Source organism: Trachurus japonicus, chromosome 16, assembly GCF_045865225.1.
Source record: "Trachurus japonicus isolate A0001 chromosome 16, Traja_1.0".
Classification (NCBI taxonomy): Eukaryota; Metazoa; Chordata; class Actinopteri; order Carangiformes; family Carangidae; genus Trachurus; species Trachurus japonicus.
The window spans coordinates 15,480,458-15,496,291 of NC_140922.1; the positions used below are offsets into that span (position 1 = coordinate 15,480,458).

Here is a 15,834-nt window from a genome sequence, read left to right on the forward strand (position 1 = left end):
TATTCCAAAATGTCAATTATTTACACTAGTATATGAAAGTATAATAATCTAGGTTGATGTAAAACAGCATGAAAATCTCTAGACTTGTCATTTACCGGTATGTAATCTGTATTTTGGTTATTGATTCACACATTGCTTAAATATTAAAGAATCAGTTTCTGCAATGATTCTGCAATCAATAGCTGCAATGATTGAAATTAATCCTAAAATTAATTAATTAATTAATTATTGTAATTTAAAATGAAGAATCGTGTGTCAGCATCTAAACTGTATTTTTTGTTCATCTATGACAGTGAATGAAATATCCTGTGAAACTGTCATGTTGGAATCGGAGAAACAGTTGTTTTTTTCGGTTATTACCATAGACTGTAAAAAGATTATTATTATTATTATTACCAAGACAAATTGGTCAAATCCAGGGTTGAATTGACAATGACAATTATCAATAGCAGATTTAATCGTTTAATCAGGTTGAAATCTATAAGGCTGTATTGCACGATAAGTAAATTTGAAAAAGTAAAATTATCCAGAGTTAATTTTTTTTAGAGTCGTGCTGTGCCTCCTGTGATTGGTTCGTAACCCGGAAGTGGTGGACTCGAGGGCGGGATCAGGAACAGATTGTGGACGGTAACAAACTGGAGCCAGTGACCCGCCCGTGTCCGTGTAGGTGAGAGTTGAAGTAGTTTTTCTGGCTTCACTTGTTGCTCTTCAGGAAGGAGACGGAGTCATGGACGAAGTGACGGGAGCTCAGCTGATCGCGGAGTCTCTCAGGGCTCAGGTAAGACCGTGAAGTAAACACCAACATTACGAAGGTTTCTGGAGTATCTGACACGTAAACTGACAGCATGATATTACTTTAGCAAAAAAAAAAAAAAAAAAACTGTGTCAAAGTTCATGTCCATGTGTCAACAACCGTCACAGCCCTTTAATACAGTAAAATACATTTCATAGCTATTTAAAAGCACACCAAACTCCTATTATATTATATTGTGGTGTTGTGGTCGTGTCCACGCTGTGTCCCTCCCTGCAGAAAGTGGACTACATGTTTGGGATAGTTGGTGTTCCTGTCATTGAAGTTGCCATGGCTGCTCAGGCTGCAGGGATCAAATATGTGGGGATGCGCAATGAACAAGCGGTAAAAACCACTTTTAATTATGCTGCACTGCAGTTTATCTACTTGTTGTTGTTGTTTTTACTGTATTCAAATCAAGTCTGTCGCACAACAGGCATGCTATGCAGCCTCTGCCATTGGATATCTGACTGGGAGGTAAGACACTGACTCACTGAAGACATTGATAGGAGCCTAGGTGTGTGTGTTTTCTTCATGTCTCCATGTGGTTGTCTCCTGTGCTTATCTGCATCCAGACCAGGGGCCTGCCTGGTGGTGTCTGGACCGGGGCTCATCCACGCTCTGGGTGGGATGGCCAACTCTAACATGAACTGCTGGTATGAAAAACTGATGTTGATTCGTTTTGATGCATTTTAACCATCGCACCTGTGGCCATAAATCCGTTTAACCAGTACATGTTGAATGTGCTCAGGCCTGTGGTTGTGATTGGAGGCTCCTCAGATCGAAACCAGGAAACAGCTGGGGCATTTCAGGAGTTCCCTCAAGTAAAACATGCCTTTTTATGAATTTTCTTTTTTTGGCCTGTTGATGCTTCAATAAATTGACACATTTTCAATTGTCGTTAGGTGGAAGCATGTCGCCTTTACAGCAAGTTCTCTGCCAGGCCCAGCAACCTGGAGGCCATCCCCTCAGTGATAGAGAAGGTAACATCTCAACCTAATGTTACATTTATTTTTCCCTTTCATGAATGTACCTCACAGACTCAATCAGACATTGTGTGGAGTTAAAGGATAATTAAAATGAAGCTGTATTGTGTTTGATTGCTTGTAGGCGGTGCGCACAAGCATGTACGGACGTCCTGGTGCTTGTTATGTGGATATAGCAGGGGACATGGTCAATGCCAAAGTGGACAGGAGCAACGTCAGGTTTGCTGACAATGACACTCGTTGCAGATAGATTTTAAATATTCTTTTTCTGTGTAGCTTCACTTCTGTGGTGTCCAAGTGTAAAGACACTGAGAGAAGTGTGTGTGTCTTGCAGAGAGGTCTCCTGTTGTCCACCTCCCCCAGTGAGTTTAGCTGACCACAGTGCAATCACTGAGGCTATATCTGTCTTGAAAGCAGCTAAAAGACCCCTGGTCATCATTGGCAAAGGTAACATTAAAATACACAAAGAGTGAAAAACTCTCTTTCTTCATGACTGAGGGATAGAATATAATTGAATAAGATATGAGTGCTGTTGTGTCCAACAGGAGCAGCCTATGGCCGAGCAGAACTTGCTCTTCGGAAGTTTGTGGAAATGAGCGGTTTGCCGTTCCTGCCAACCCCCATGGGGAAAGGAGCGCTGCCTGACGATCACCCCAACTGTGTGGCTGCTGCTCGCTCAAGGTGAGACACTCTTTCACCAAAAGAATGTGCAGGAATTAAAAAAAAAAATGCATTTGGTTAACACTTTTGTCTAACGTGAGGCACTGTAAGTCAAAAGGAGCAAGAGCTATGTTGCCTAATGTTACCAAAATTGGAATGGCAACACTTTATCATACAGTACAAGTTGTTTCATCTCCTGTCCATAGAAGAAAAAAATCCTTGTGAGAATATAAATGTGTCATAACTGTTTTTCATAAAGATTAGATGTTAAGTTGTAGATCTGTTATGTGCCACTCTTGAGTGAAGTTTTGTGTTAGATCATGGTACAATCTGTACGGTTTGTTTTTGATTGTCACCTCTGTTGTTATTGTTACCAAGAGCTCTTCTCCAGGCCGATGTCGTGCTTCTGCTCGGAGCCAGGCTCAACTGGATTCTGCATTTCGGCCTGCCACCTCGATTTGACCCTGATGTCAAAGTCATCCAGGTGTGTGAATGAGAAAGTGAAATGCTGTTTTGATATTCAAAAATAATGTTTAGAAAAAACCACCATCACTACCCTAAAGCTAATTGTGTATTCAGTTACCAAGTTCAGGATTGGTGTCACCATGAACTCTTGCACTGTGTTTCACTGTTGCCGCTCGAATACAATAACACATTTGTGCTCTGTGTGCAGGTTGACCTTTGCCCTGAGGAGATGGGGAACAATGTGAGACCTGCTGTTGCTCTCCTGGGAGACATCAGTGCTATTGTCACTCAGGTGCATGAACTGCAACTCGTTTCAGACATAAAAACTCTCCCATCTTTGATGCATCTCTCTCCTTGTGGCAATATCTTGATGCGCTATAAAACTGTAAAAACCTTTGATTCACTTTTTACCCTTCAGCTCCTGACATGTGTCCATAAAGATGGCTGGAAATATCCCGCTGATACAGAGTGGTGGAGCGTGCTGAAGGACAAAATTGCTGCTAATGCAAAAATATCAAAGGTGATTGTAGACATAAATGTAATAGTAATGTATTTGGTGTATTCCATGTAGATGTAGTATATTAAATTGTTATTGCTTATGTAATTTGACAAGATTTTTGCCTCTCGTCTCTCCACAGGCTCTCGCTCAGCAGTCAACATTGCCCATGAACTACTACACAGTGTTTCACCACGTCTCCCAGCTGCTGCCACACGACTGCATCATTGTCAGCGAAGGGGCAAACACCATGGACATAGGCCGCACCATGCTCAACAACCACCTGCCTCGACACAGGCAAGTCAGTCTCATTGAAGCAGATGTTATCCGGTTGTCGTAAACCTTCACCCTGGTTCATTCTTTATGTTTTCAAACATAACTTGGCACAATAATGTTTATACCATAGGGACTGGAAAGAAGTGAAAAAGCAGAGGTGATATAGGAGGGTGGAGGAAGGAGGAGTAGTTTCCACATGCTCCTCGTGAGGATGAGTGACCTGATCTTACTGTGTAAATGTTTAAGCCCCTCCCATCCTCCTGGGAGATTTTTTTTGGCTGCCCTCCCTGTGTAAACTACATGGGAATACATCTGTAATCATATGCAGTTTATTCAGAACACAGCAAATGTGAAATTCTCACACTGAAACAATTTGAATATTGACTCTGTTATTTCAAGATATTAGAGTCTTTATCAAGTCTTTAAGCTTCTGGACATTTTTTTGTAGCCTGTGGTTAGTTAATCCTGATGACGTGCAGGTTGGATGCCGGCACATTTGGAACAATGGGGGTGGGCCTTGGTTTTGCGATAGCGGCAGCGGCTGTGGAGAAGAGCGAGAATAAAGGCCAGAGGGTCGTCTGTGTGGAAGGAGACAGTGCCTTTGGATTTTCCGGCATGGAGGTGGAAACCATGTGCAGGTAGGTTTAAATTTTGAAAAAAAAGTATGCAATGTATTATTCAGCCTCCTCATGCAACTTAAGTTCACAACTGCCTTGTTATTTTCACAGGTATAACCTCCCTGTGGTCATTATCGTGGTCAATAATAACGGTATATACAGCGGAGTGGATCCTGAAACATGGAAAGAAATGGCAAAAATGGGAGATCTGACCTCTATGTGAGTCCAGGGATCATAATACACTACATTTACATTTGTGATGTTTTCTCCGTCCCTGCTGTGATATAAGGAGCTTTATCTCATGTTGCTTATCAGAGCGCCCCCTGTGACCCTCCTACCCGAGGCACGCTATGATCAGGTTATGACAGCGTTCGGAGGTCGAGGCTTCCTGGTGAGGACGGTGGAGGAGCTTCGCAGCGCTTTACAGCTCAGCCTGAGTGACTGGGAGAGGCCGAGCCTCCTAAACGTGCTTATTGACCCGTCCTCTGACAGAAAACAGCAGGTAACTGTCGTCGTCATTCAAACAATATACATATGTTTATGCAGCATGCATGGCTGTGAACTGTCAGGCACAGGAAAGAACCCCTTGGAGTTTTGTTGTGGTGCTGGATTTAGATTGTGGAAATGATACGCCCCCTTGTGGTTCAGGATGTTACTGATGCTGCAACGACACAAGTCAGCTGATTTAAAATGCTGTTGTCATGCTGGGCTTTCTCCAACATGGTCATTGTAAATCAAGGTGGCTGAAACTTTACCTGGCAAAGGTGAAGTTAGACATTTTAATTAGGTCAATTAGGAGATAGCGTCTCCATGGAACAAATGTTGAGGGTTAACCTCAGAGCTAGGATTACAGGGTCAAGATGTTGACATTACATATGATGAGCTCATGCCATATTTTATCCTCTTGCAGACTTAATGTGACGCTAATGAGCACTTCAGATATGTGCGAGTGTGCAGGACTAAAGGCTGCAGGTTTGGATGGCTGGACATTCAGACTCAGGTCCTGTTTCGTTTTATCTGGAGAGGAAACAAACAGAAGATGCACAATGACTTGAGTGACGCCGACAGTCGCAGCTAATCCACGAGTGATTAAAAGCCGCAGCGTTTCAGTCCACGATTAGTGCCGAACAACAAACAGCTCGGTGTTTACTCGTCTTTTGTCTCATCCTCATAGCGCTACGTGACTGACGTGCCTTGCCCACCAGTAATCCGTACAGTCCAGGTGCACCACAGAACTGTTGTATTCCCCTCACAATCCCTCCACCTCACACCAACCTGACCTTTCTATTTCAGGGGCCCCATAATTAGAAAGCATGGCCCCCTGTGTTTATGTTGAATGTATCCACGCAACCCTTCACCGACATGTTTTAAGGTTGTATTGGGGGCTGTATCCTTGGTGCTGAACCCTTCCCTCCCCTCATATGACGTGTGCTGCCATCATTATTTGTCTCCTTACTGTTATTTAAAGTTGAGTCTTAGATAATAGTTGAAGACAGACTTCATTGTTCCTTCACATTTACATTTCTGAAGGTCAAGTAGATTCCAGCATCTGTGTAGGCCACAAAAGGCCCTTTACATAATTATAATGGCTCTAAGGTCTAATACAATACTGTGCTGTCTGTACTTGCAGGAGTTTCCTTGGCTCACACGCTCCAACTTATAGAGAGAGAATCACCTCCTCCTTCATCCAGATCATTGTCAGAACAGCAGTGTTTTCCTCAGGACACTTAAACTGGGAAACACAAGGTTGTTTTTGTGATTGTTTCCATGAAATAACCCAATATTTGTAGTGGTTCTTGCTACTCAGTAGTGTAACAATGTATTAAATAATTCAACAATAAAATTTTTTATACATGGTACAATTCATTTTATTTTCTCTTTTATTTTTATTTTTTTCTCCTACTCGGGGTTGCAGCTATTGCTCCGGTGATTATTGTCTTGATGAAATGATTGACACATAAATGTGTGTAATATACTTCACAGTTACCTGTAATTTCAATGTGTCATCCTAAAATGACTTTCTTTTCTAACAAACAGTCAAAAACCCATCAATAGTAAATTGGCAATGATATCAAAATAAGACAAATTACAGAAAAACCTCAGATCTGAAAACAGAACACAGACATTTGTACTAAAACTAACTAAATAATAAATGTAGGGTTGTAATTGAACATATTGTATTTAGCTTATTAAACCTATCATCCAAAAGGATCCAGTGCAAGCCAGTGACAGTGAAATATATGATTTTATATTGACTTGCTGTTAAAATCCAGTTCCAAGTTTCTCTGTTTTCATTTGCATTTACATAAATTCACACTCTCCTTAAATCTCACACCTTGTCAGTGAAATCTTTGAACAAACAGCAGTAACCAGCTTATGCAATATCTACAGTTTTTATTTATTTATTTCAATGCAGTGACAGCTTTGGAAAAAAAAAAAGTGTCCTCAATCTTATTAGATAATGTTGTGTGTTAGTGTATTGCTTACTCAATCTCCTGTAGACCCAAATGATGCATTTTTGTTTTTCCATAAAAAAAGAAGAAGAATAATTTCCATATCATTACAGCTGAAGTGCTCTTGAGAGGTAATGCTGTCTGTATTTCCATTTTCTTTTCACAGTCCACAAAGAGCCTCTTTGGAAATGCAGATACTTAATTTTGTGGGACAGACTGGCCAATAAAACCAATCTGTCCTAGACTAAATGGATGCCATGGTGCACGGTGGGATGCACTCTGCATACAAAAAGATGTATGAACCTGTACAGACACACAGAAGATTGATGCACACGTGCTTTTTTTTTTTTTTTTTTTCTACACCTTTGTGCAGCATCCTTTTTGAATCTCTTGCAGAAAAATCCCCCAGTGGGTTTTAGTTTGAGAAGAGCGCAAACAACAAAAGGCACCCCCTTGCAGTTGTAGGGATCTAATATTGGCACCCGAAGCAACTGGCGGGCTGTCTCCTGTAATTTTAGCGCACACTGATGCGGAGGAAAGATTTAATGGGCATTGGTCGGCGTACCCTCTTCTGAGGGCGTAAAGGAGACAGAGCGGAGCGAGCAGAGAGGGAGGGGAGAGGACAGTGAGGAGAGAGGGAGAGAGAAAGGCAGCGTGTGTGAGCGAGCGCTGCTGTGGCTCAGAAACAAAAGTCAGGCAACTATCTGGAGCAGCATGACTCTTCTAACACTTGGATTATATCTGCCTCTGTGGTTCTGTTATGGCCTGGCTCAGTCCTCTTTTCTGGACAGCTTTATTTCATTCCCAGCAGGTAAGAAAACTCCCATTCCTGAGCCTGCATGTGTGTGTCTGTGTGTATATTGTAAGATACAGTATCATACATGCACAGTTATTCTGGTAGTTGAGCTGTAAAAAAGCAATGGATGTATTTTGAGCTCAATATGTTTGTAAAACACACTTGTTTTTATTTTCTTGTCGCCCATGAGGTAGACTGGAAATGCCTCTATAAATAGCGAGACCAGCTCCAGTTCTTCAGTGAGAGGCACAGGCACTTCATATCTGTGTCCAGCTTTAGGAACTCTGCTGGACGGGTGTCATGATTTGATAGTTTGCACCTGTTTCCCTGTCACTTATGCTGCCCCTGCATGGTCTAACCTCTATGCTTTGTCCAGGTTTTTACTGCATGAGTGTGACATTTGTTGTATGAGATAATTATGTCCCTTTATACTTGTCCTGCATGTCCATGTGTCATGAGTTGAGAGTTTCTCTGCTTGTTCTAAAGAAGAGGTTTAGGATACACACTCAGTTAGTTAGTTGCACTCTTCGACACCAGTCATTTCCACCTGTTTGACTGACTGCTTGCACACCTTGCACAGCTCTCAGACCCCAGGAGCAGCAGAAGAGATTCAACCCATGCTGTTTACTGAGTCCACCTCCACCCCCGCTGTTTCCTCCACCCCCTTCACTTTGGCGCCGCCACACTCATGTGAGTCAAAGTCATGTGACTTTCTATTGTGGAATATCTGACCGTTAACATGTCCTTGGGTGAAATCCAGGTTGCCCCACACTCTTACTATCTTTTTGACCCCCGAACAAGGCTGTTAAAAATACCCAGATGGTGGAACATGTTTGCGGGAAGAAATGGCTTAACAGGTGCTTTGCGGAGCGGTATGAAATTTTATGATGAGGATGTGATGAAACTCGGTCTCTGACAAACGTAGTAAAGTCAGAGTTACTCTGTTCTCCTCTGTCCACTTAGCATTTGCCAAACCTGTGGAATAAAACACTCGTATCTTACTTTTGTCTTTTATGTTACAGAATGAAGGTGATTCACGTAATGGTGCTGGGACTGAGCAGGGCAATGAGCACAAAGATCCTGACTGTGTCAGAGGTCTTCCCGGGCCTGCTGGTCCCCCTGGACCTCAGGTAGAATCAAGATTTTTCCCAAACATCATTATCCCACTATTAATAATAATATTGTTCCAATGTACCTCATGCAGTTTGGCTTGAATGTAGTTGTCACTTTGCTTGAATCACAGACTCACTCTCTCTGTTTCATGTGTGGGGTTTGCACAGATTCAAGGTGTTAAGATTTAGTTTGACAGGAACATATTAGCCCTCATCTCCGCTCCAACTTGAGAGTTCCTGCAGAGCAGGGATGGGGATTTCTCTGGCCCATGCAACACAGCAGCCCATTAACGCTTTACATTTAGCCCGAGACACAAATAGCCTTTTTCCACTGCCTGCCAGTGTGCCACACATCATTCTCAGAAACTGTCCGAAGTGCTGTCTGCCTGGAAATAAATACTGTGTCGCGTAAATTCCAGGGATTACCAACACAAGCATGTGTGCGTGTGTTTGTGTACTCTGGTGATGAAAGATATAAAGACATTTTAGATCGGTAGGTTCTTGTAAACCGAACCTCCTGCATCGTTCCCCCAGTGTTTCATTAGCGGAAAGCAGATTTACCAAATGATTGTTAAAGCTTTTGCTGGTGCTGTTACAGCACCGTCTGGCCTGCAGCAGCATTTCAGTATATCAAGAGACCCACAAGGCACTTTTTAAATCAATAGTGACCACTCAGCCTTTAGCTAATTGAAACTGCAGCTGTGGGCCTCCAGAAGCAGACATGACTTTGTGGTGGGACATTGTGGACAATAAAACTAATTTAGATGGCTATCACAGAGATTTATGAGCATATGCTGCGTATTTACTCTTTTTTTTTAATGCTCATCAGGGTCCACCTGGATTACCTGGCATAGCGGGGCCTAAGGGAGAAAAGGTAAACAGTTTACTTCGCCTTGTGCCCGTCTCATCTCATTTATTTCGGTCATTACACATTTCACAAGCTACTCATTATTTTGTGAGCTAAAATTAAATTGACCTGTTGCACATGACTGAAAGATGTTTGCTGGAAGAGTATTAAATGACCGCTGTCTATGTTCCCTCCTCCACATCCTGTTGTCAGGGAGAAATTGGAAGACCTGGGCAAAAGGTGAGAGTCTCCATTAATCACTCCATATTCTCCACTAAGTGGATTTACTCAAAAATGAGATACAGTGCCTCCGCCTGTTCGCTAGCTGTAACTCAGAGCACTGCCTGCGCCTGGCTGTGTGCATCAAGAAATTGTGAGGAAGCGCAACCTTGACAGGAGACAGAACAGACACATTGACAGGATGCGAGGGATGCAGAGCTGCTGAGACAGCCTGTTTTTGTCAGCAGAAGGGAGTTAACATGCTGTTGGTCTCCTCTCACAGAAGGGGGGAACATATTGCCTCCCTATCGACCCCTCAAAGACATCCAGCAGCATCATGCCTCCCCTGTCAGATGGGCCCTCCCTCTCTCCGTTATGCAAAAGGGAGGATGAGCACGCACAGTTTTATTGAAAGCTCAGGGTTTGATCACCGCAGGCAGAAGAGAAGTGACCCCTCCTATGATCAGTCACTGTGGTGGAGCAGTAAAAAGCAGCCCGGTGGGAGAGCTTCACTGGCTGGTGGCCTGACCGAGCAGCTTTGCAGCACTGCGGTGCAATTTAGCTTAGTGCTTCAGCCAGGTCGTAAATCATTTTATTTCCCACAAGCACGGACTCTTGTTCTATATACAGCCCATCATTTAATTAAAGAGACCAATGTGACAGGGCTTGTTAAAGTCATTTTCCCCCCAACATGTGCAGCAGTGTCTGATAAATACTCCAAGCAAGCAGGCTGTCAAACAAGCATAAGTGAGCCTGATTTCATAAACAACTTCTTCAGCTGTGGCAGCAGTTGTTTTATTAGCCTCTTATAAGGTATGTCTGTGTCAGTGTTAAAAATTGATTTCTCCTGATAGGGTCGGACAGGTCCTCCTGGACTTCCCGGGAGCAAGGGACCAGCTGGATGGCCAGGACCAAGTGGGCCCAAAGTGAGTAAGTCAGACCTTATAATGTAGACGATAAGATATATGACGATACTTGAGACCAGTAAGTGACCAGACAAGGTGGTGTGGATGAGTGCAGTTTTGATTTGTACATTGTTATGTAACATGGAACCTTTTTCCATACATGTGGGTGATTGAAATAGCACAAAGGAACCTCATTCACTGTGTGCTTTGGGGTGGAGGGGGGAATCTGGGACATGTGTTCCCAATAATGAAGCCAGTCCACATTTGTCTGATGTTTCCTCTATAGGGTGAGAAAGGTGACCCGGGGCTGATGGGATTACCTGGAGCCAGAGGACCAATTGGGCCAAGGGTATGACCTACACATACCACCTACACAGATGACACATGTGTGATCCTCTCTTTAGAATGATTTGGTCTCATCTTTGTGTATGTTTCCTCTAGGGTTTACCGGGGTATAAAGGCGAAAAGGTACGAAGCCGCTTTACTTCAGATTATTCAGCAGAACACGTTAAATGCAATCAAATTTGTTTTTGTTTTGTTTTTGTCTTACTGTAATTTTATTTGTGGACCATGGAACTACAGATGGAAATTAGCTCTTGAGCTAAATCTGGCATATTTACAACAAATATTTTTTTTTGTTTATGAATTATGTAGAGTCCCATTACAAATAAAGGAGTAAATGAAATGAATTAACATTTGCATTTGAAGTAAATGTTGTGTAACTGTGCTCTGCTCCATCAGGGCTCTCGCGGTGATCGTGGTGAGAGCGGAGTGAAAGGTGACAAGGTGAGCTCACTGCAAACATTACGGCAGCAGCTGTGTATATTTACTGTTCACTGCACAAACTATGTTATTATGATGCTGTGATATGATTTACTGATCTGTGTCCACAGGGCGGTATGGGTTTCCCAGGGATGCTTGGACAGAAAGTGAGTGACACATTTGAGAGAGCAGGATTTTTAATCAACACCCACAATTACAACTTTGACTCAAGTGTTGAGTTGATGTGATTTTTTTTTTCTCAGGGTGAAATGGGTCCAAAAGGAGAACCTGGAATCTCAGGAAACAGAGGACCTACCGGGCGACCGGGGAAAAGAGGCAAACAGGTGAGGTGTTCATGGGCTGGATTTGTGTACGAGATTTTTTATGAGTTTTACATTTAACCTCCTTGTGTGTTGTTTTGACCGTGTGTCAGGGAGTGAAAGGGGACCTAGGCAGTTCAGGTCCTATGGGACCTGCAGGCCCACAGGGACCTCAAGGCCACCCCGGTCCTCCTGGTTCCCCTGCTACAGGTGAGAACTTTTACCTTTCCTGTTTTCCAACAGAGCAGAAATGAAATCCTCCCAAGAAAAAACAACAACAACAAAACCTTGAGGGCAGTGAACGGATGTTTAGTCAGCGCATGAACCTGCATCCTTTTAGAAGGGATTGGTTTGCATGTGAATCTGCACTTCCTCTGCTCTCTGAGAGTGTGTGTGAAAAACTGTGCTACCAATGAGAAGAGAAGAAAACATGCCCATCAGCAGAAGGACGCTCACTCTAGACCAGAGTAAGAGGTAACACCGGCAGTCTTATTTAGCACCGGAGAAATCTAATCTCCTGAGGTGAAACAGGACGCTGTCGTCATGACATCATGTGGCTAAACTGGGTTCACAGATGGCGAGACTCCCTACAGTTTTACAAATATTATGTCACCGCGTAATTAAAGTGACATTTGTGATCTTGATCGGGTTTCTACAAGAATTAAATAGATTGCGTCTGCCTCTTGATAGATGACCTATGATACTGCATGTACTTTCACACGCTACTTTCATGACTTATGGTATTTACATCAGCTACTGTACAGCCTGTGGTCGCAACAACACCTTCCCGTCTGAGCCTGCAGCATTCTGGCACTTGGCATTAAACATGCTGATGAGTTTTCTCTCTGCGAATGTTTTAGGTCTTTACATGGTTGGAACAAAAGGTGCACGTGGTCCACCAGGGCCTCCTGGGAAGTGCAGCTGCAGCAGCTCCGCATTTGATGATTATTCCTCCAGAGGAAACTATCCCAAAGTTCCAGCGGTGAGTAATAGAGTAAAGTCTTGTTACAGTATAATGTAAAAAGATGATGTACAGTCATTTATAGTGTTTGTTAAGGGGCTTTTACGTTCAGTCATTTGAGAAAAGTTAAAGTTTCTGATATAGTGCAGTAAGATGTTATTTTGACTTGTAAATTTTCAGAAACTCTGAGGCTAGTGGGTTTTTAATAACTTCTGAGTTAATTATTTAAAGATAAAAAGTATTAAAAAATAAAAGTATGCCAAGGGGGTAGATAGATATTGCTCCGAGACACACATTGCCCACTGTGAGATTAAATTTTGATGTTCAATATCTCAACATTGCACATGGGACTCAACCTTAAAATTCCAAGTGCACTAAATATTGAAAATACGACGGGGAAATTTCTCACTTTCACTCTCCTTTCATCCAGATATTTGTTGTCAGCAATGAGGAAGAACTGGAGCGCCTTCACATTGATAACGCTCTCGCATTCCGCAAAGATCAGAGATCTCTCTATTTCAAAGACATCGATGGCTGGCTCCCAATCCAGGTATCACAGCACTGCACCGAAATCTGATTTGAACTTTATATTTTTCGTATTGTGATCTATCAGTTAGTTGTTGTTTTCCTTCTTTTCTACGTGTTTTAAACTCTTGTAAAGACTTTTCCATTCCAGCTAACACCTTTCCAGTCCATGGAAAACGCACCCGATGATGAAGGTTACTGTGGTGACGGGATAGTGCAGATTTCCAGCGGGGAGGAGTGCGATGACAGAAACAGAGTCGTCACTGACAGCTGCGTCAGTAAGTCATGGGTCTATGTGAGGTTGTCTCTGAGAGCTCCTTGGTTGTACTTTGCTGTGCACATATACCCTGACCCCTCCACCCCTGCTGTCTCCCCTCACCACAGAGTGTAAACACGCCTACTGTGGAGACGGATATCGCTATGAGGGGGCCGAGGAGTGTGATGGAAAAGACTTTGGATACCAGACATGCAATTCATATCTTCCAGGGTAGGCACAGTTTACAACTATTTGCGGACAAAACACTTTGCTGCATTGAAAAAAAAAACATGTGTTTTGTTGACATGTCAAACTGATGTGAAGATGTTTCCCCTTTGTGTTTCCAGGTCATATGGCCAACTCAAGTGCACACCGCACTGTGTTATTGACTCCACAAACTGCAAGTACTTCACTTGAGGACGAGGCTGGACAGTGCAGTAGGATCCTCTGTGTGTTGTTACTCTTGACACATAACAGGAATATATTTATGCAAAAAAAAAGAACAATAATGCACCAAGCAAGAGACTCTGAAGGAAGAGGAAGCCACTGATTCTATGACGAAAGAAAATCAAAACATACATATATATAACTCCTCTGTATTGCTGCTGAGACGCAACGTAGCTCCCCGGAGTTATAGAGTCGGTCAAGGGAGGCGAAAGCCTTTACCCACAAATAGGAAATGCACAGGACAACTGCAATCTGTCTTAACAAGCAGGACTTAAGACCGGCCTCCTCTCCTCGCCTGACTGGACCGGAATCAGCCTCTACATGCAACAATTGTGTGACAGCCATGCACAGACTTAATTAAGTGCCAGTGGGAGATGTTGCAGAGGAGCAGTAGCCGGGCCAGAGTCATATTAATCTTGACCCAGTTACTGTTGAGAAAGAGAGGCAGTAGGACATCCAGAGCCATGGCCGCAGGTATTTTACTGCAGTGTGACAGTGCACAGTATTTGCATGAGAGACCACAACAGTAGCTGTCACTATTCAAGCATGTTACCTATCCATTTATTTATAATCGCCACAACACGGTTCGTATCGTATACTCTCAATATCACATCACCAATTTCAGTCATACAGGTAAAACCAGGCTTATAATAGTGAGATCAGTATCTAAGGTTAGAAAATGGATACAAATGGAGTCTGTTATACCAGGAGGCTGCACTTCCAGCTCCTGGGAGACTTCAGAGGCCGACTGGACATTATTACCTTGTGATGGAACTGTACTTGACAGGGACATCCAGAGTCTGGACAAGGTTTCATCAATTCAAAAAACTTCTCAGGAACCAACAGGTATTGTAGCTCCACACAGCACCTCTCACAGCCATCCTCCACTACTCTCTTTGTAAATCACACATGGCACAGCGACTGCACGCTGAGGCAGACGCAGCTCAAACAAGAGCTTCTAAAGGATCGACGGCGTGCAGTCCTGTCGGTACGATCGTGTTCCTTCCCTGTGCTCCCATGAGAAATGAAAAATACTGTATGTGAAGGCTTGAAACTGTTATGTTCTTAATTTTCTCACTGCACAGGAAAGGCTGGAAGAGTCCGTAGCTGCTAAAATTGGGGAGGAATCACAATTCCAGTCTGTTCTATGGTCATTACTGTATTTACTCCAATACCTCTTTATCCAGTCTTTCTGTCTTACAGTATATACAGCAACAGAGAAACTCAACAGTAAACTTAACAATGTAGATGTAGTCTGCAGTGTGCTGGGCACCGATGGTGAAAGTGACTTTTGCCGATATAAGCTGACATTTTCCATAAGCTACTGTATGAGTCGCAGTGCCAAGGGAGACCTTTTTCTCAGCCAAACTTATATGTAGTCAGGTGTTACAAAGTGATTCATCTGTAAAAGCAATCCAAAGATAAAGACTGTTAATATATTGTGTCCGCATGCTTGTGATACCGTGCTATAGATTTGTGCAACACTTCCACTTTGTTAATCACAGAAAGAGTTTTGTTAACCATTGCATTCATCAGCATAGCAGGTGTCTTAAGAAATGTCAAGTCTTGCTCTGGCCAGAGTGTAGTTAAGTACTGTATGTGTGACACACCTTATATGATAGTGATGACCTGTGCCACGCACAAAGCTGAAATACTGTTTTGAAAACTGTGTTGAATGTTGTGGCTGTGGCCTGTGCTGCTGTGCTGTATCCTGTACTGTGTATATGCACAACAATGTTGAAACATAACAATGCATGTGGTAATGTACTGTAAGGCTTTATGAAATATATTATTCACTGTGACTGGGGTAGTTAAGGTTCATTTTGTGTCTTTATTCTGTTATTATTTCTACAGGAGTTGTGGACAGTTTTCAAAAGAACTGAAAATAAAAAGGGAAATTGAAATCATCCGCTCCGTCCTCCTCCATGTGCATCTTCACAT

The 15,834-nt window shown here is 42.8% G+C and overlaps 2 protein-coding genes across 3 annotated transcripts; both read left to right on the forward strand.

Annotated features, from left to right (window-relative positions):
* The first annotated feature begins 591 nt into the window (after window positions 1–591).
* On the forward strand, window positions 592–6,154 carry hacl1 (2-hydroxyacyl-CoA lyase 1). The gene is made up of 17 exons (XM_085801968.1): window positions 592–778; window positions 1,031–1,135; window positions 1,227–1,267; window positions 1,366–1,446; window positions 1,542–1,614; window positions 1,696–1,773; window positions 1,901–1,995; window positions 2,111–2,223; window positions 2,322–2,457; window positions 2,815–2,920; window positions 3,110–3,193; window positions 3,320–3,421; window positions 3,540–3,694; window positions 4,153–4,311; window positions 4,402–4,509; window positions 4,606–4,792; window positions 5,921–6,154. Exons 1-17 carry the CDS (start codon window positions 728–730, stop codon window positions 5,951–5,953), a joined length of 1,707 nt encoding a protein of 568 aa, XP_085658094.1. The 5' UTR covers window positions 592–727; the 3' UTR covers window positions 5,954–6,154.
* Window positions 6,155–7,316: 1,162 nt separating this feature from the next.
* colq (collagen-like tail subunit (single strand of homotrimer) of asymmetric acetylcholinesterase) lies at window positions 7,317–15,800 on the forward strand. Of its 2 annotated transcripts, XM_085801969.1 has the most exons (17): window positions 7,317–7,554; window positions 8,120–8,229; window positions 8,562–8,669; window positions 9,481–9,525; window positions 9,712–9,738; window positions 10,572–10,643; window positions 10,909–10,971; window positions 11,064–11,090; window positions 11,364–11,408; window positions 11,516–11,551; window positions 11,648–11,728; window positions 11,818–11,914; window positions 12,565–12,686; window positions 13,096–13,215; window positions 13,327–13,468; window positions 13,575–13,677; window positions 13,794–15,800. In XM_085801969.1, the coding sequence occupies exons 1-17, from the start codon at window positions 7,458–7,460 to the stop codon at window positions 13,861–13,863; spliced, it is 1,365 nt and encodes a 454-aa protein (XP_085658095.1). In that variant the 5' UTR covers window positions 7,317–7,457; the 3' UTR covers window positions 13,864–15,800. The 2 variants fall into 2 exon arrangements, with proteins under 2 accessions (XP_085658095.1, XP_085658096.1); XM_085801970.1 differs by lacking the exon at window positions 8,120–8,229 and having other exon boundaries at window positions 7,318–7,554.
* Window positions 15,801–15,834: the final 34 nt, after the last annotated feature.